General features: G+C 36.7%; 1 protein-coding gene across 1 annotated transcript; it reads left to right on the forward strand.

The window, feature by feature from the left end:
- Nucleotides 1–17,619: 17,619 nt before the first annotated feature.
- Nucleotides 17,620–18,600, forward strand: LOC147371711 (olfactory receptor 8S1-like). Its single transcript, XM_086399718.1, has one exon. The coding sequence runs from the start codon at nucleotides 17,620–17,622 to the stop codon at nucleotides 18,598–18,600; it is 981 nt and encodes a 326-aa protein (XP_086255844.1).
- Nucleotides 18,601–21,196: the final 2,596 nt, after the last annotated feature.

Below are 21,196 nucleotides of genomic sequence, written 5' to 3' on the forward strand. Positions count from 1 at the left end.
AAGCAAACCAGGGTAGCAAATGGAAATGAAAAGCAAACTCACATCAGATAAAATGGACTTTAAGATAAAGACTCTTGTAAGAGACAAAGAAGAATATTGTGTAATGATAAAGGGATTAATCTAAAAAGAGGTATAAAATTTGTAAACATAGGACCAACTAAATGCATAAAACAAATAGGAGAGAAATTGACAGTAATACAAGAATAGTACGGGAGTTTTAACACCCCATTTACATCATTAGACAGATCATCTGGATAGAAAATCAATAAGGAAATGGTGGCCTTAGATTACATATTATACCCTATGAACTTAATAGACATACATGTATATATATAACATTCCATCCAAAAGCAGCATAATAAACATTTTTTCAAGTGCATGTGGAACATTGTTTAAGACAGATAACGTGCTATGCCACAAACAAACCTCAGTATTTTAAGAAAACTGAAATCATATCAAGTGTATTTTCTGACCACAACACTAGAGTGGGGTTGTGAGTCAATTCTGCCCCTCATGGCTGAGCTCTTTTCTCAGTCATAGCAGCCCCTGCTCCAGTGAGGAATTGTGACATAAAGTAAGGAATGTCTGGAGCATTTGCTTGACTCAGGCAGAGGGGCATTCAGGCAATCATGGGAAACTGGGCAGCCACTCTAGCAGTCTGCAAGCCACTGTCTCAACCCTGCTTCAGGATTATGCCAGCACCTTACAAATGGAGACTCCTTACAAATGGAGTCCAGGCTTCCCAGGACCTTCCAGTTAGTCCCACCAGCCCTCCAGCCAGCCAAGGGGACTCATCTTCCCTGTGTCAGGCTCCAGGATGGGAGTGTCCAATATGTTCCAACAACTTCCTCCTCAATGTGGGTTTCAGCCTGTGTAGTCTCCCCTTTCCTGAGTCCCCTCATAGGGGAACACATATTAACTTGATGGCTTCTCTTCTCTTTCTACCTGATTCTCTGCAGATCTTTGTTATAGCCTTGGTTGTACAAGTCTTCCTGCCAGTTTCAGTTAGTTTTCAGTGAAAACTGGTCCACATGTAGATGTATTTTTGATGTGTTTGTGGAGGGTGGTGAGTTCCATGTCCTGCTGCTTGACCATCTTGGTTCTTTTCCTCTGAACTTTTGCCCTTACCTTTATCTTATGTGAAAACTGGAAGAATGCTTTTTTGCTGATGCAGATGTTTAATGGCCTATGAGGAATAATGATCATGTGACTCCCCAAGGGGAGGGAAAAAACCCCTGGTTCCCATAGGTGTGTATTTGCTTCTCCCTTAGTAGTCAGAATCTATTTTTAGCTTTGGTCCCTTTAAGTCACCTTATACCCATTTGGGTTGTCTAGTGTAGCTGTGAATAGCTCTGGATTGTTGTCTGCCCAATACTTCCTTTGTGTAAGTTACCCACAATAAACTTCATAACTGCAGTTTATGGAATTCACTGCTTCATTTTATGGTCTCAAAGTTCCTTTTCAGTTCAGTGGATATTATTCAGTATCCCTTACTTCAAACACCATTAAACCACAATGATTTTCTACTTCACACGCATTTGATTCACTAAAATTTAAAAAGACTAAAAAAGAGTAACATCAAAATATTGCAAGAATGTGAAGCAGCTGAAACCCTCATATACAGGTGCTGAGCATGCAAAATTTTACAACCACTTTGGAAAACAGTTTGCCAGTTTCTAATAAAACTAAATATATAGGTATGCTATTACCCAGCAATTCTATCCAAGTAACATACAAGGAAAGTGAGTACATATGTCTACATAAAAGATTTTTATAATAATATTCATAGCTTTATACCAGCCACAAAGTAGAATAATTCAAATACTTATTAAAAGAATGGTAAAGAATGGACAAATCATGAAATATTCATTAAATGCAGTAATACAAGGTCAGATTTCAAATAAATGACAGATTCTTTTTGTACTTTATCATAGCGATTTGTTTGAGTGGAATAGTGTGTCAAATAAGAAATGTTTGATTCTCACCGGAAATTTCCACTGCAATTTGTGTTGATCTGTACCAACTCTTTTTTGTAAAGATGAATTATTATGACAAAAATACAAAATTATTCTGACATTTTTCCTGTCAGTGTGCTGATTTAAATGTACTGGCTTTAGATTGCATGCTTTCTCTAAGTGATTTTGTGCTGTAACCGTAGACATTACACAACTTCCTATTCTCGTCCAAAGATGAGAAGTTCTCCTTTGAGAGGCTAAATGACTTCACAGACAGAGCTCTAAGCTTATGCATTTTCACATTCCTCCTTTCATGTTAGTAAAATGAAATTAGCATTGATTTGGGGTCTTGGTGAGCCCATACCTCACACTGAGGTGAGACAGATGCACAACTAGTGAACTGATATAACCGAGAGGTAGAGTATATAAACTATCAAACCAGATTTTAAGTAATTTTTCTCTTTGATATTGATACTGCAATTAGAATATAATGTTATAGACTACAAAATAGCTAGCATAAATACCCAAGAAATATGTGCAATCATGCTCATTATAATACTAGTATATATAATTTGGAATCAGCTTGAATAACTCCTTTGTAACTCTTATTAAAGGAGAATGGTTAAAAAATTACAGTTGATCTGAATTATGAATACCATGCCAGGATAAAAAAGAATAAGCTGGATTTTGTGTGTATGGATGAAAAGATCCCTAAAGTGTACAATTAAATGATGAAAACAAGCTGGATCATAAATATGGGTCCCATATATGTATAGAAAATGCCTCTGAGCATACCTGCTAAATCATTATATCTAGGTTAGAGAGTATAGTATCTAATCATATGGCAGGAGATTGTTTCATAATTTCATGATGAAACACTAATGAAAAGCAAGTTTGTCTTGCTTTTACTCATTTGACTATCCTGATTCTCAACTTGCTTGTATTTACAAACTGTAGCACATACACTTGGGAAGATGATCACGAGAGATAAATGCAGTTATTTCTCAGCCTCTGTGGTAAACCCCAGAGAGTTTATCCACGTTATACTTGGCCTGTGGGAAAATCCTGGCTTCCTAAGCAGGGAACTAATTCTTCTCCTTCCCTGTTCCCCTGGAACTCTCATCAGAATAGCAGTATTTGTCATTAAATAGTTCAAAGTGATTGCTTCAACTCAGAATTTCCAAAGATGGTACATTAAAAAAGTACATAATAAAGTCCCCTGTTGCTCTAAAGAGAGTTCTTTTTAGTTAATGAGTCCAAAGCCAAACTTTTGAGCTACTCGAGGGAGTGCCTAGAATTATCTAGCTTCCTCTCACTCTCCATTTAACTCTCCAACTCCTTGGCTGTCTAAATCTGCCTGCTTTCCTCTAATGGGTTATACTTCATTTGGATAATGTTAACAGCAAAATATATTAGTTATAGAGGAAATTGAGTGGACAGATGATTGTGTGATCAGGATTAAGAAAGATGAAAGAAGTTGCTCAAAAATTTGAATGTTTCAAGATGATTCTCAAGCAGAATTTGGAAAAAAGTTCTGAAGATTTATCTACAGGTCTTTTGGAGCCTGGGTAAACATACTTCTTTTTTCTTATCCAACTTTCTAGATTGAAGACTACTTCTTCACAGAGTTGAGAAGTTGTGATACATCCTCTCCTAATGGGAATCACCTGAACTAGGATATGTTACTTATTGTTAATAATTCTGAGGTCCAGAATACAAGTCAAGAACATAATACCATTCTCCTTAAGTTCTCTGATGTTTTTGTTGCTTATGACCAACTCCCTGACCTACTACTTTCTACTCCTTCCCCTCTATCCTTCCCTCTATTTATGGCTTTCTAAGATACTTATTTTATGTCTGATTCCTCTCATCTAAACTCTATTTTTTTTTACAGTCCCTGTAATGCTGCCTCCTCCAGGATGACTAGCTTATAATCTGTTACTTAAGACCTTATAGTCAGCTTCTCAGATGTATCTTTTTTCTTCTCCTTTGGAATACTGAGCATTTAGAATAAACTGAAAACTGAATTTGTTAAAGTTCTTGCTATATGTAAATTATCAAATCAAATTTCTACAACACTACAAAGTGAATATTATTCTATCCATATGCATATGGGTAACTTAAAATTTAAAAATGAAATATTTTCTCAAAGCTCACTTATGTAGAAAATAGCAGGGTAAGATAGGGCCTTACATATGTGTGCCTCTAAGGAGGCATGTCATGCCTGTGCAGCTTCTCCCTTCCTTTGGGCATAGAGCCTGTATTTTTCAAGTCCTGAGGTCACTGAGATTACCATGTGAGCAGGTTAGGACACCAAGCACATAGCTCTAATATTTTTAGATTAAATTTTCCTCTCTACCCTAAACTCTAGAGAGTTACATTTTTTGGCAATTAAAAAATAAATCACAGACTTTATATCAGATGTTATAGATTTATTCTATGTGATTTTATGAGTTGTCAGTATTTCCTTAAAAGCTAACACTATAAAAATATCTTTAAGAAATGCATACATTGCAACAAGAAACATATTTGATGGGTTTTGTTTTATAAGTGAAAAATCTTGCCACTCTGTATTCATATACAGCACCACAGTCTGGATACTCATTACACCTAAATATTAAAGCAATTGGCCCAGATACTTGGCTGACATAAGCAGGGTAAATAACTGGTTGGATTTTCCCCTAACCAGTTTATATCACATTACTGTAATGTTAGATCTCCGTTGTTTCAGTTGTAGGGATATGTAGTGTAATTCCTCAGTTGCTTTTCTATTTTGGTCACTTTACCTAATGTGAATTTTATATATGTTGGAAAAGTATATATTGTTTACTCTTGTTTCTTACAGAAGTGAGAACTCAAAATTTTCACTTAACAAAAACAAAAAGAGAAGCACAAAACAGTTGTTTTAATTATGTTTGTGAATCCATAATTTATTTGTAATGTGTTTGGTAGGTATAGAGGGATTGTGTTTTTAACCAAGAACAATGTTTTAATCTCAGATTTACACTGCAAATAGAATGGCCTGGTAACCAAGGGAAACACACTGTAACAGTTTTCTATACATTATTGTATCTGACGAAATATTATTCGGATTTAAGCTTGATCTTCCATTGTAGAAAAGTCTGTTTAAGTAAAACTTAGCCACTAAGTGTGTGGGGACTTTTATTCAGGAATTCTATGAAATATTATTTAGTTTTAAGTGTGATCTTCCATCGTAGAAAAATCTGTTTAAGTAAAACTTAGCTGTTAAATTTGTGGGGGCTTTTATTCAAGAATTTAAAAAGCATTTGTAATTTTGAAAAATTTTGGCATTTAGGAAAGTTGAAAGAGTAATATGATAATATAACTTTCATCTGGATCCACAAATTGTTAGCATATTGCAGCTTACTACATGTACTTTATCTGTCATCTTATCTCTATGTATGTATGTATATAATTTGTTCTGCTGAATCATTTAGAAAGTAAGTTGTGACACCATAACACTTCACTTCTGAATACTTAAGCTTCCATCTCCTAAGAATAAGAATGTTCTCCTACATAACTGCAATCCCATTGACATATCTGAGATGATTAACAATAATTCAATAACATCTAACATTGGATTTCTGTTTTAATGGATGAGATTAGTAGCCTTTTGAAATGTAACCATACTTCCTTGTCCTCTAGGATAGTGTTTCAGCTTTAAAGAACTGTGATAGCATAGATCTTTCTGTATTACTTTATGGGCAGCCTCACAGTGTGGTCCATACCTCTCAGACAGATATGACTCTTATAGGGTACTGTGGGTATGAGGTAGTAAGCTTGGTCACCTGTTGCTCTTCCTGTTGAGCTAGAGCTGGAAACTCTATAAGATATCTCAGTTTCTGTGTGATGTACACAGCTCATTTTCACTCATGTGGAGTACTGTTCAAAATCTTGTCAATTGATGGCACAGTGGAAATCATTATGATTTGTATATCAATCCTAGGTAATTTTATTATAGTCTAGTTTATGTAGTAATACTATGGATTTCCAGGTTTGTTTAATAACAATTTGAAGAATAAAACCTAACAAAACACTTCCTTTATCTACCACAGAACATATAAGGTATCTAATTGACAGAGGAGTAGGACATGAGGCAAAATCAGGACACATTCTAAAAGTAGGTGATGGTTGTCTGTGGCGCCTCTCACTTTATATTTTCCCCCTAATGCCAAGTGCCCTTTATTTTTTTATTTATTATTATTTTTTAAATTTATATTTATTTATTTTAATTAGAAGCTAATTACTTTACAATACTGTATTGGTTTTGCCATACATCAACATGAATCTGCCACGGGTGTACGTGTGTTCCCAAGTGCCCTTTATAAAGTGAAAGTGTTGTTTTCTCAGTCTTGTCCAATTCTTTGCAATCCCTTGAAATGTAGCCTGCCAGGCCCTTCTGTCCATAGAGTTCTCCAGGCAAGAATATTGGAGTGGGAGGCCATTCCCTTCTCCAGGAGATTGTCCCAACCTAAAGCAAGAGAGTTCCAGAAAAACATCTATTTCTGCTTTATTGACTATGCCAAAGCCTTTGACTGTGTGGATCACAACAAACTGTGGAAAATTCTGAAAGAGATAGAAATACCAGACCACCTGACCAGCCTCTTGAGAAATCTGTATGCAGGTCAGGAAGCAACAGTTAGAACTAGACATGGAACAACAGACTGGTTCCAAATAGGAAAAGGAGCATGTCAAGGCTGTATATTGTCACCCTGTTTATTTAACTTCTATGCAGAGTACATCATGAGAAATGCTGGGCTGGATGAATCTCAGGCTGGAATCAAGATTGCTGGGAGAAATATCAGTAACTTCAGATATGCAGATGACACCACCCTTATGGCAGAAAGTGAAGAACTAAAGAGCCTCTTGATGAAAGTGAAAGAGGAGAGTAAAAAAGTTGGCTTAAAGCTCAACATTTAGAAAAATAAGATCATGGCATCTGGTCCATCACTTCATGGGAAATAGATGGGGAAACAGTAGAAACAGTGTCAGACTTTATTTTGGGGGGCTCCAAAATCACTGCAGATGGTGACTGCAGCCATGAAATTAAAAGATGCTTACTCCTTGGAAGAAAAGTTATGACCAACCTAGACAGCATATTCAAAAGCAGAGACACTACTTTGCCAACAAATGTCCGTCTAGTCAAGGCTATGGTTTTCTCAGTAGTCATGTACGGATGTAAGAGTTGGACTATAAAGAAAGCTGAGTGCCAAAGAATTGATGTTTTTGAACTGTGGTGCTGGAGAAGACTCTTGAGAGTCCCCTGGACTGCAAGGAGATCCAACCAGTCTATCCTAAAGGAAATCAGTCTGAATGTTCATTGGAAGTACTGATGTTGAAGCGGAAACTCCAATACTTTGGCCACCTCATGCAAAGAGTTGACTCTTTGGAAAAGACCCTGATGCTGGGAAAGATTGAACGTTGGAGGAGAAGGGGATGACAGAGGATGAGATGGTTGGATGGCATCACCAACTCAATGGACATGAGTTTGGGTAAACTCTGGGAGTTGGTGATGAACAGAGAGGCCTGGTGTGCTGCAGTCCATGGGGTCTCAAAGAGTCAGACATGACTGAGCGACTGAACTGAACTGAGGGACTGAACCCAGGTCTCCTGTATTGCAGGCAGATTCTTTACTACCTGAGCCACTAGGAAAGGCCCCATAAAGTAAAGGACTTCAAGCTAATACAGACCATTTAAAAACCTGAGTCTTGGTTATATAGACTGACTTGACTTCCAAAAGCAGTGTCATTCATTCATTCATTCATCTTCACTATTACATTCTGGACAACACTTATGGAATGTTTATTATGCTTGATACCCTTTGTCTAATTCTGAAATGAATTCTTCTTAGGGAACTTTTTCTTCAGGCAGGAGCCAACTCATTTCTTCACATAATGGTGTTAGTATTCAGAAACAAACCTGTTTCATTATGTTCCCAAAGACGTTTATTTTAAATTTGAAATAGATTTTTAAAAACTCAGTAATGAACTTGGGCCGTGGCAGTGAAAGCGCCGAATCCTAGCCACTAGACCACCAGGGATTTGGCGGATTCATTTTGATATTTGGCAAAATTAATACAATATTGTAAAGTTTAAAAATAAAATAAAATTTAAAAAAAAAACTCAATAATGGTGATATTTCTGCCATGGTAAAAAAAAAATGGAAGTTTCAAAATAGTTTTAAAAGCACTTTATTGAGATATGATTGATAAAGAAAATGCTCCATGTATTTAACATGTATGACTTAGTGAGTTGGAAGATAAATAGATATCCATCACCATCAAGAGTTTCCTCCCACCCTTTTTATTATTATTGTGATTTTTTTGTTTGTGATAGTAACATTTAAGATCTAACGTCTTTAACTAGTTTTTAAGTATACAACAGCATTATTAACTGTAGACACTATGCTATACAGGAGACTTTTAGAACTTATTAATGTTGTATAATTAACTTTGGACCCTTTGACTAATACCTGCCTGTTCTCCTTCCTCCCAGACTCTGGCAATCCCATTCTACTCTCTGTTTCTATGAGTGTAGCTATTTTAGATTCCTCATTTAAGTGGTATTATGTAGTATTTTTACTTCTGTTCCTGGTTTATTTCACTTAACATGTAGTCCTTCAGATTCATCCATGTTGTGGCAAATGGCAAGATTTCCTTTTTTAAGGATGAATAATGTTGTTTTTTATGTATTTATGACATTTTCTTTATCCATTAATCTGTTGATGAACAATGAGATTGCTATTGTTTTGGGTACTGTGAATAACATTGCAGTGAAAATGGGAGTGCAGATGTCTCAAAGATCTAGCTGTCAGTTCCTTTGGAAATATATCCAAATGACTGTTGTATGGTAGTTGTATTTTTATTTTTTTGATGAACTTCTATATTACTTTCCTAAGTGACTAGCAATTTACATTCCTATCAACAACAAACCAGGGTCCCCCTTTTTTCCACATCTTCACCAACAATTATTTATTTATTCATATTTTTATAATAGCCATCCTGACTGTTGTGTTGTGATATGTCTTTGTGATTTTGATTTGCATTTCACTGATGGGTAGTGATGTTGAGCATCTTTTCATGTACTTATTGGTCATTTGTACGTCTTCTTAAGAAAAATGTCTTTTCAAAGTTTTTGTCAGTTTTTAATCAGATGATGATGATTTCCTAATAAGTTGGAAAAGTTCCCTATATATGTTGGATATTAACCCTTTAACAGATCGGTGGTTTATAAATATTTTCTCCTAATTCTTAGGTTGCCTTTTCATTTTGTTGATTGTTTTCTTTCCCATGCAGAGCCTTTTAGTTTGACATGGCCCCTCTTAGTCTATTTTTGTTGTAATTTTCTGTGCTTTCAACGTCATATTCAAGAAAACATTGACAAGATGAATATGAAGACGATTTCCCCAAGGCTTTCTTCTACTAGTATTATAGTTTCAGGTGTTACATTTAAGCTTTTAATCCATTTTGAGTTAATTTTTGTGTATAAGGATTCAATTTCATTGTTTTTCGTGTGGATATCTGGTTTTCCCAGTACCACTTATTGAAGAGACTATCTTTTCCCCATTGTGTACTCTTGGCGCTCTTTTTGGAGATTAATTGACTTTGCGTGCATGAGTTTATTTCTGGGCTTTCTATTCTGTCCTATTGGTGTATATGTTTATTTTTTTCTACCAGTATCTTACTGTTTTTATTATTATAACTTTGTAATATATTTTGAAATGGGGAAATGTGATACATTCACCTTTGTTCTTGCTCAAAATTACTTCAGCTATTTAGGGTATTTTTTATCATTCTATATGGATTTTTGGATTGTTTGTTCTGTTGCTGTGAAAATGCCATCGGTATTTTGAAAGGGATTGCACTGAATCTTAGGTCACTCTGATTAGCTTGGACTTTTTAAAAAATATCATTTCTTCCAATCTGTGAAGATGTGATGTCTTTCTGTTTATTTGTGTGTTCTTCAGTTTTTTCCACCAAAGTCATAGTTTTCACCATAAAGGTCTTTCATCTCCATGGTTAAATTTTTTCTAGGTATTTTATTATTTTTAATGCTATTATAAATGGAATTGTGCTCTCAATTTCTTTTCCAGCTAATTTGTTGTTAGTGTATAGCAGTATGTTTTTCTATATTGATTTCATATCCTACAACTTTACTAATTTAATTCATTTATTAATTCTAACAGTTTTTTGTTGTACTCAGGGTTTTCTGTATGTAACATTATGTTTTCTAACACTAGTGAAAAGTATTAGTTGTTCAGTTGCGTGTGACTCTACAACCCCATGGACTGTAGGCTGCCAGGCTCCTCTGTCCACGGAATTCTCCAGGCAAAAATATTGGAGTGGGTAGTCATTCCCTTCTCCAAGGGATCTTCTCGACCCAAGGATCAAATATACAGGTCTCCTGTGTTTCAGGCAGATTCTTTACTATCTGAGCCACCAGGGAAGCCCAACATTGGGCTTAGTTTGTTCTTATTTTTAATTCCTTGAAGTGTAAAGTTAGGTGGTTTGCTACTTATCACTATAAACTTCCTTCTGAGTACCACTTTTGTTATGTCCTATAAACTTTGGTATGTTATGTCTTTGTTTTTGTTTATATTGATGTTTTTTAATTTCCCTTTTAATTTCTTCTTTGTCAAGAGTGCATTCTTTAATTTCCATGTATTTTTTTTCCTATTTTACTTTTGTTATTGATTTCTACTTTCACACCATTGTGATTGAAAAGTAATTGATATGATTTCAGTCCTCTCAAATTTGTTAAGACATATTTTGTTGTCTAATATATGGTCTGTTTTGCATAATGTTCCATATGTGTGTTCCATATACTACTACTTTTGTATCAAATATTATGTATATATCTGTTAGGTTTGTTTGGCCTGTAGTGCTTCCTAAGTCTATATCCTTATTTATTTTTTGTACAGGTGGTCTATCCATTATTGAAAATGGACTATTGAAGCCTGTACTGTTATTGTATTGTACTGTTATTGTATTGCTGTCTGTTACTCCCTTCAGATCTATCAATTTTTGCTTTATATGTGTGTGTGTGCGTGTGTGCGTACACACACACACACACACATACACACACTGATGTTTAGTGCATATGTATTTATAATTTTTATGACTCTCTGGTACATTATGTAATGTGTTTTTTCATGTAATGACCTTCTTTATCTCTTTTGACAATTTTTTCTTAAAGACTAGTTTTTAATTGTAAGTATAGCACTCCTGCTTGCTTTTGATTGCCATTTGTTTGGAAAACCTTTTTTTCGATCCCTTTACTTTCAGCCTATGTGTGCCCTTTAAGTTAAAGTGAATCTCATGTAAATAGCATACAGTTTCATCTTTTTAAAAAAATTCATTCAGACACTCCATCTTTTGATTAGAACATTTACTCAATTTACATTTAAAGTAATTATTGATAGATAAGGGCTTCCCAGGTGGCACTGGTGGTAAAGAAGCCAGTGCAGGAGATGCAAGAGATGTGGGTTTGATCCTTGGGTTGGGAAGATCCCCTGGAGTAGGAAATGGTAGTCCACTCCAGTATTCTTGCCTGGAAAATTCCACGGACAGAGGAGCCTGGAGGGCTGCTGTCCACAGAGTCACAAAGTGTTGGACACAACTGAACACAGTCACACAAAAGAACTAATTATTGCAGCTGTGTTAATTGTTTTCTGCCACTTTTGTGGCTTTTTTGTTCCTCTTTCTTTCTTGCTGTCTTCCACAAAGATTTGGTGGGGTTTTTTGGGTAATGATATACTTTGATTCTTTTCTCTTTATCATTTTTAAATCTACTCTAGGTCTTTTTCTTTGTGGTTGCCTTGAAGTTTGCATAAAATTTCTCTTAGCTATAAAAATTTATTTAAAGCTGATAACAATTTAATTTCAATCACATATAAAAACTTTTACTTCTTATACCCAAAAATGTATGTTATTGATGTCACAATTTACTTTTTACATTGTGTATCCTTTTAAAAAATTTAGTGGTTATCATGTACATTACTCCTAGTACTTTGATCTTATACTATTAAGATCTTATATGATTAAGTACATATAACTATAAAATTAAGTAAAAGTCTTATACTGAAGTTAAAAATAATTTGTGTACCACTAGGGGCTTCCCTGGTGGCTCATATGATAAAGAATCTACTCATAATGCAGGAGGCCATGGTTCAATCCCTGGATCAGGAAGATCCCCCAAAGAAGGGAATAACAACCCACTCCAGTATTCTTGCCTGGAGAATTCTATGGACAGAGGAGCCCGGTGGGTTACAGTCCATGGAGTTGCAAAGAGTCAGCCTTGACTGAGCAAGTAACACTTTCTATTTTACTTTCCATTATAATATTACAGTATTCTGTATTTGTCTATATATTTACCTTATCAGTGAGATTTATACTTTAATATGCTTTTATATGTTTATCATCCCTTTGTTTCAACTTGAAGAACTTCCTTTAGTGCTTCTTGTAAGGCAGTTCTAGTGGAGATGAATTTTTCCTATTTTCATTTGTCTGGGAAAGTCTTTATCTAACTTTTAAAGGACAGTTTTGAGATGTATAGTATTATTGGTTAGCAGATTTTTTTCTTTCAGTACTTTAAACTATGAATGTAAGTCTTCTTGTCCTGCTAAGTTTCTGCTAAAAATACCCCCTGATAGTCCTATGAGAATTCCCTTTTATGTGATGAGTTGATTTTCTCCTGCTGCTTTCAAAATTCTTTCTTTGACTTTTGACATTTGATTATAATGTGTCAGTGTAGACTTCTTTGTATTCAACCTGTTTAAAATTTGTTGTGCATCATGAATCTGGATGTCCATTTCCTTCCTCAGATTTAGGCGTTTTCAGCATTTATTTCTTTAAGTAACATTTCTGCCCGTTTTTCTTTCTCTTCTCCTTCTGGGACACCATTGATGTATATATTGATTTGCTTGATGGAGTCTCATATGTGCCATAGACTTTTTTCACTGGTTTTCATTTTTTTCTTTTTATTCCTCTGATTGGATAATTTATTTTTTATATAAATTTATTTATTTTAATTGGAGGTTAATTACTTTACAATATTGTATTGGTTTTGCCATACATCAACATGAATCTGCCACAGGTATACATGTGTTCCCCATCCTGAACCCCGGATGATTGGATAATATAAATTGATTTATATTCAAGTTCACAGATTACTTTTTTCTACTTGGTCAAGTCTGCTGTTGAAGGTCTTTATTTAATTTGCAGTTCAGTCATTGTATTCTACAGTTCGAAAATATTTGGTTGGTCCTTTTTTACAGTTTCTGTCTCTTTACTGAACTTCTTATTTTGCTCATGTATCCCTTTCCTGATTTTGTTCAGTTATCTGTGTTCTCTTACAGTTCACTGAGTTCCTTTAAGACAATTATTTTGAATTCTTAGAATTATTTTGAATTCTAACAAAGGGTCAGGTACTGGAGTTTTAATTTTGTTCCTTTTTTTTTATTTTTACATTTTACATAATTGTATTAGTTTTGCCAAATATCAAAATGAATCCGTCATAGGTATACATGTGTTCCCCATCCTGAACCCTCCTCCCTCCTCCCTTCCCATACTATCCCTCTGGGTCGTCCAGGTGCACTAGCCCCAAGCATCCAGTATCGTGCATCAAACCTGGACTGGCAACTCGTTTCATACATGATATTTTACATGTTTCAATGCCATTCTCCCAAATCTTCCCACCCTCTCCCTCTCCCACAGAGTCCATAAGACTTCTATACATCAGTGTCTCTTTTGCTGTCTCGTACACAGGGTTATTGTTACCATCTTTCTAAATTCCATATATATGCGTTAGTATACTGTATTGGTGTTTTTCTTTCTGGCTTACTTAACTCTGTATAATAGGCTCCAGTTTCATCCACCTCATTAGAACCGATTCAAATGTATTCTTTTTAATGGCTGAGTAATACTCCATTGTGTATATGTTCCACAGCTTTCTTAGCCATTCATCTGCTGATGGACATCTAGGTTGCTTCCATGTCCTGGTTATTATAAACAATGTTGCGATGAACATTGGGGTACACGTGTCTCTTTCCCTTCTGGTTTCCTCAGTGTGTATGCCCAGCAGTGGGATTGCTGGATCATAAGGCAGTTCTATTTCCAGTTTTTTAAGGAATCTCCACACTGTTCTCCATAGTGGCTGTACTAGTTTGCATTCCCACCAACAGTGTAAGAGGGTTCCCTTTTCTCCACACCCTCTCCAGCATTTATTATTTGTAGACTTTTGGATCGCAGCCATTCTGACTGGTGTGAAATGGTACCTCATAGTGGTTTTGATTTGCATTTCTCTGATAATGAGTGATGTTGAGCATCTTTTCATGTGTTTGTTAGCCATCTGTATGTCTTCTCTGGAGAAATGTCTATTTAGTTCTTTGGCCCATTTTTTGATTGGGTCATTTATTTTTCTGGAGTTGAGCTGTAGGAGTTGCTTGTATATTTTTGAGATTAGTTGTTTGTCAGTTGCTTCATTTGCTATTATTTTCTCCCATTCTGAAGGCTGTCTTTTCACCTTGCTAATAGTTTCCTTTGATGTGCAGAAGCTTTTAAGGTTAATTAGGTCCCATTTGTTTATTTTTGTTTTTATTTCCAATATTCTGGGAGGTGGGTCATAGAGGATCCTGCTGTGATGTATGTCAGAGAGTGTTTTGCCTATGTTCTCCTCTAGGAGTTTTATAGTTTCTGGTCTTACGTTGAGATCTTTAATCCATTTTGAGTTTATTTTTGTGTATGGTGTTAGAAAGTGGTCTAGTTTCATTCTTTTACAAGTGGTTGACCAGATTTCCCAGCACCACTTGTTAAAGAGATTGTCTTTAATCCATTGCATATTCTTGCCTCCTTTGTCAAAGATAAGGTGTCCATATGTGCGTGGATTTATCTCTGGGCTTTCTATTTTGTTCCATTGATCTATATTTCTGTCTTTGTGCCAGCACCATACTGTCTTGATGACTGTGGCTTTGTAGTAGAGCCTGAAGTCAGGTAGGTTGATTCCTCCAGTTCCATTCTTCTTTCTCAAGATCGCTTTGGCTATTCGAGGTTTTTTGTATTTCCATACAAATTGTGAAATTATTTGTTCTAGCTCTGTGAAGAATACTGTTGGTAGCTTGATAAATCTTGTTCTTTTGTTGGTGTTATGTTTGCCTGATTCCTCTTGATCCTTGTAACCTTGCATTAGTGTATGTACCTTTCAAGGAGGAGTCACTTCTTTGAGTCTTTATAGTCTGGCTTCAGCAAAGAAAGTTCTTTACCAGTTAATTTTGCCTGAGATCTGTGTGGGCTGGTTGGTGGGGACCGTGAGCAGGAGCTGGTGAGGTATGTGTGCCAGCCTTATGCTGGGGTTCACTAGCAGGCAGGCTTGGTGCCAGGGTTGCACATGGGCTTACCAAGTCCTAAGGTGTGTAGGTGGGTAGGCCTGATGCCAAGGTTCACAGGCAGATCTGCTTTAGGGGGTTGCAGGTGGGCCTGGTTTCTAGAACCATTAATAAGCAGGCTCGGTGCTGGGGTCCATGGCAAGTACACCTGCTGCTGGCATCTGCTAGTGTGTTGTTCTCTCTTTCCCCCATAGAAGAACTCAGACCAAAGGTGGGTTTTTTCCATGCTCTTCTGTGCTGAGTTGTGAAAGGGGTGACATAGGTAAAGTAAAACTTTTTTCCTACCCTTTCAATTATGTCTTTTCTCATTTCTGTGTTCCATCAGTGTGCTATAGTCTCTTACTTGGATTCTAAATCTTTCATAAAGGTATTTTTAATCCATAGACTGTTGCTAAATTAGTGCTTCTCTGGAGAGGATGAAGACAGGGACCTCCCAGCCCACCATCTTGCTAACATCACTCCTTAATTATATTTTTAAAAGATTGCTCTGAGAATCTCAAAATAACCTGAAAGAAAAAACTTGCTATGAAATCAAACCCCTAGCATTAACTTTTATCACAGTGTTAATTTCTGTGTAAGGTATTGCCTTGAGGCAAAGTTGAGTTTCTTTCTACAATTCATGGAATCTCTCGATCTAGTTAGTTGAACTGTGTTTCTTGGTAACCAAGAGGAAGAGAAAGCCTTATCCCTGGCTACTGTGAACACTTACTTGCGTTCCCTTCCAAGTTGCTTTGCTCTGGGTTGATTTCAGAATGAGCACTGGGAGCCCCCATGCACAATGTTGCTGTACACAGAGTAAAAGAAGAAGAATTTAAGAAATTATCTCCCTTATCCTGAGGCCAAATTACTGTCAACAGATGTCCAGATATGGTCCACATTTTGTCACTTTACATTATTAGTGTTGAATTTCTATCCTAAGTGTTAACTTTCAATATGATTTCTATTTCTTCCCCACAGCAGTATTCTCAATGTTGACTTCACAAGCTAAACATTTTTATCACTTACTGGATCTGGTACACACCAGTGTACCACTAACTGAGAATTCAGGTAAGTGGGTATTGTTCCTCAGGTGGGCTGGGAAACTCAGCTATTTAGTGAACGAATGGACAAAAGGATAGGTTTCTGAGTCTTCAGAAATGGTGGACTAAGTGAGCTAGTGTTTAATTAGAACATCAAAGGCCAGGATGGGTCTCAAGATTGAGTCCAGAGTATGGAATAGTTACATTGAGACTCAGCTCTTCTATATATTGACCCCATATATAGAATATCAAAGGGATACATGCTCAAGTCTTATTTAAAGTGTGAGAATAGAGTTTAACTAACCATGTGGAACCTTAAAACTTGCCAAAATGACTTAGATACATGTGGTGACTATATATATTTTTGGATATATTGGTTTTAGGATGAGAATGGTGTATCTATCCAGAGCATTGTTCTGTTACTGGGAAACAGCTTCTCCTGACTCATTGTACTCATAGCATTGCCTACAAAAACCCACCTAAAATATCACTGGGCATGATAATCTAGGCTACTATTTTTTTTTTAATTTTCTGTAATTGTATTAATATATTTTAAAATTAAATGATAAATGATGCCACTAAGTAAAACGAGAGATTTAAAACAAGAAAAATCCAAAGCAATATAATTTCATATTCAGTCTCTAAATTCCCTTCTTATCACATTGTCCTCCTACTGTCTAATGGTTTCTTAAACTTCACTTTCACCTATACTTCATGACTGAACAGTTAATTTCATTATTATCATGTCTTTATAATTTCTTGTGTTCCTATGGGCATGCTCACAGACATTCACATGTATAACCAATGAATTCATTTATGCTTTATTGAAAACAAATGGAAGCAATCGAATGGAAATTCCCTTAACTTCCTCCACTTATGACCTTCCCTCCCAGATACAGAATAGACAAAGTGCCCCTGCTTCTACCTAAGTCCTTTTCACCTGGATTTAATGCTCTGTTTCTCAAGTAATTCACTCTTGAAATTTTTCTTCATCCTCCTCTAATGTCAGTAGACTTTCCTTTTCAAATGTATCACTATGAGCCATATAAAAGTACTCTAGTTCAAAAAAAGATTTTATTTAAAAAAATAGTAATTGGCTGATTTAAAACATTTATGATATGATAATGACCAGGAAGTGAGCTTTTAAGTATCTGAATATGGATTGTGGGACAGTAATGAAGAAAACATTTATGCAGAGTAAGATCTAGGTGCTGGGGTAACGGAGAAGCATTAAAGGACTTTTGATGTGGATATTCTTTTTTTGTTTTCCAGAAAGAACACTTCTCTATATGATAATGAAAAACCATAGTGCTATCAATGAGTTCGTTCTCCTTGGACTATCTATTGACCCACATATTCAGGCTGTACTCTTTGTGCTGTTCCTTCTGATTTACCTCCTCACTCTAATGGGAAATTTCTTGATGCTGCTGCTGCTGAGGGCTGATTTTCACCTCCACACACCCATGTACTTCTTTTTGAGACAGCTCTCCTTTCTGGATCTCTGCCATTCATCTGTCACAGTCCCCAAGATGCTGGAAAATCTACTTTCTGAAAGTAAAACCATCTGTGTAGAGAGCTGCCTGGCTCAGGCCTTCTTTGTGTTTACCACCGGGGGCACTGAGGCCTGTCTGCTGGCTGTGATGGCCTATGACCGCTACGTAGCCATCAGCTCCCCTCTGCTTTACGGCCAGGTGATGAATAACCAGCTCTGTGTTGGGCTGGTGTGGGCCTCCTGGAGCCTGGCCTTTGTGGATGCTCTCATCAACATCCTCCTGGCGGTCAATTTAGACTACTGTGAGGACCAAATTATTCCCCACTTCCTCTGCGAGCTGTCTTCTCTCTTCCCTCTGTCTTGCTCTGATACCTCCACCAATTTCACGCTCCTGCTCTGCTCTTCTGTCTTGCATTTTTTTGGAACCTTTGTGATGATTGCTTCTTCCTATGCCTGCATTGTCTCCACTGTTCTAAGCATCAGCTCCACTTCGGGCAGAAGTAAGGCCTTCTCTACCTGCTCCTCCCACCTCACTACTGTGATCTTGTTTTATGGCTCAGGTTTCCTCAGCTATCTGTTGCCAACCTCAGTTTCTGCCCTGGAGATGATCTTCTCCTTGCAATACAGCGTGATCACTCCCATGCTGAATCCTCTCATCTATAGCCTGCAGAACAAGGAGGTGAAGGCAGCTATGGGAAGAGTGTTTAGAAAATACTTTGATTCTCTTTTGTAGTATACACAAAATGATTATGAAAGAGAAGTTGAACTACCGTGCTACATGATCAAACAATGGACTTTAAGGAGTTTCTTGATTGTCCAGGCTGCCAGATGTTACAGGGAACATAAAGCAATTATTTCCTTGGAAATGCTTCTGAAAAGGGTAGAAAACTCTTGGGATGATTCAGGTTTAGTCTTATTTGGCAAAGGAGAAATGAATCAGATAATTCTCTTTTTTACAGGATTATTTTGTTAAAGTGTTGATTTAATATTCATATTTTGTGAACATTTGTTGCTCGTGTTATTCCTCCTTCATGTGTCTTTGAATAATTACACTCCAAATCCCTTGGAAAACTGATTTTCTCAAATTTATACATCCACAGAGTGAGATGATCCTATAACCCAGGATAGACCAATTATTCTACCCTTTTCTTCTGACAGTGCATTCAGGCAAGGAGTGAAAGAAAAACCCAAGTGATGTTACTTAGAATCTTTCTGTAGAAAATTCAAATATTGAGCAGGAACAAACAACAACAACACACCCATCATTCAGAAGAAAATCTGACTATAGTGCCTAAAGAGACCGTGAAACCCTGTTCCCCTGGCACTTGTCCTTCCTGAGGTCATGTTTTTAATAGATATGGTAATATTAGCCAGTTTGTTACATTTCTTAACTCATGTCACAAAGTGCACTAAGTACCTGGGATAGACAGACTGGCCCCTCGAAGATGATCTCATAATCCCTGGAGCTTGTGAATACATTATGTGGCAAAAAGGACTGGACAGATGAACAAAGTTATAGACCTTAAAAGGCCTTGGGTATCGTATATTATTCAGGTGGGCTCAACCTAATCACATGAATCCTTGAACGCAGAGAAACTTCTCCAGCTGTAGGCAGTTATGATGAGGCAGAAAGGAAAGGTCTTTTAAGGTAATATAGACATCACAATGGAGAAGGCAATGGCAACCCACTCCAGTACTCTTGCCTGGAAAATCCCATAGACAGAGGAGCCTGGTGGGTTGCAGTCCATGAGGTCGCTAGGAGTCGGACACTACTGAACGACTTCACTTTCACTTTTCACTTTCATGCATTGGAGAAGGAAATAGCAACCCACTCCAGTGTTCTTGCCTAGAGAATCCCAGGGACGGGGGAGCCTGGTGGGCTGCTGTCTATGGAGTCGCACAGATTCGGACATGACTGAAGCGACTTAGCAGCAGCAGCAGATATCACAAAGACTCAAACCACCATTGCTGGCATGGGTCTGTGAGCCAGAGACTGTGGGTGATTCCTAAAGCTGAAAACAACTCCCAGCCAAAACCAGGAAAGAAATAGGAACTTCAGTCCATAGAATTCATGAACTGAATTCTGCCGACAACCTGGTGTCTCTTTCAACCCTCCAGGTAAAGCCTGCTGACTTGATTTTGGCCTTGTGTGACCCACATCAAAAAATCAGTTGAGCTCACCCATATTTCTGACCTAAAAAGCTTATCATAAAATATAGTTGTGTCATTTGAGTTTGTGGTCATGTGTTTTATGGCAGCAATAGAAAGCTATTAATAATATTCTTGCTCAGTGGAGCTTCCCCGGTGGCTCAGCAGTAAAGAATCAGCCTGCAATGCAGGATATACAGGAGACATGGGTTCTATCCCTGGGTCAGGAAGATTTCCTGGAGGAGGAAATGGCAATCCACTCAAGTATCCTTGCTGGGAAAATCCCATGGACAGAGGAGCCTGGCGGGCCACAGTCCGTAGGGTTGCAAAAAGTCAGACACCTAACTTTTATTATCTGTTATCTAATTTTTATTATCATACTTAAGGAGATGCATTTATTGTTAGCTTTTCTCTACTGGTGAGGAAATGAGACTCAGGATGTTTATATACTCTCCAGAAATTCACAGCAAGGAAATGGTGGAGCTGGAATCTTAACCCATGCAGTTTGAGTCAAGTCCATACTCTCAATCACTGAAGTGCTGCTTCCAGTAAGTCTATAAGGCTCACAAGTACTTTCTGCAATTATATTTTCTATCGGATTAGTTGCTTACAAAGAATGGTAGTTGATACAGGTATCAAAAGTGAGGTGCAAGCAACAGAAATTTGGGTGAAATGCAACAGATAAATGGTGAAAGTATTTAGAATTAGATATTTGGTTAAGATTTTGGAAAAGACAGTAATTGCTATGCTTCCTCTTCTATTTTGTGAACTGTCCTTTTTTCCAAAAATGTATTTTTCTCCCTTTAATTAAGCTATCTTCAGTAAGTTTCTGTTTCTTTCAAAGAAAACTAATTGGTTTTAAAATTAGAATTGGGAAATTGATCTGTAGACAACAACTCTCAGGGAAATGAGGATATTTAGTATTTACAATTGTGCTAAGACAGGTACAATGAAGTCAGTCATCTGTCCATTGTTACTACTCATAATATGTAATTGCCACTCTTATTTTAAGACCCATTGCCTGGGATCGTGGACACTAAGCCCTGTAGTAAGGGAAATTTGCTAACGTTAAGCTAGTACAAGAGAAAGAGGAATGCCAAGGCCACAGGGACTTCTTTTGTTAAGACAATTATTTCATTTCTTGATTTTTAAATTTTTATACAGTTATAAAGGTTACTTTC

Source organism: Bos grunniens, chromosome 5 (genome assembly GCF_055505025.1).
Source record: "Bos grunniens cultivar Pamir isolate PY7600 chromosome 5, Bosgru_T2T1.0, whole genome shotgun sequence".
In the NCBI taxonomy this organism is placed as follows: domain Eukaryota; kingdom Metazoa; phylum Chordata; class Mammalia; order Artiodactyla; family Bovidae; genus Bos; species Bos grunniens.

Bases quoted from the DNA above. Each gene is read 5' to 3' on its own strand.
- LOC147371711 (XM_086399718.1), top strand. From the start codon at position 17,620: ATGTGGATATTCTTTTTTTGTTTTCCAGAAAGAACACTTCTCTATATG.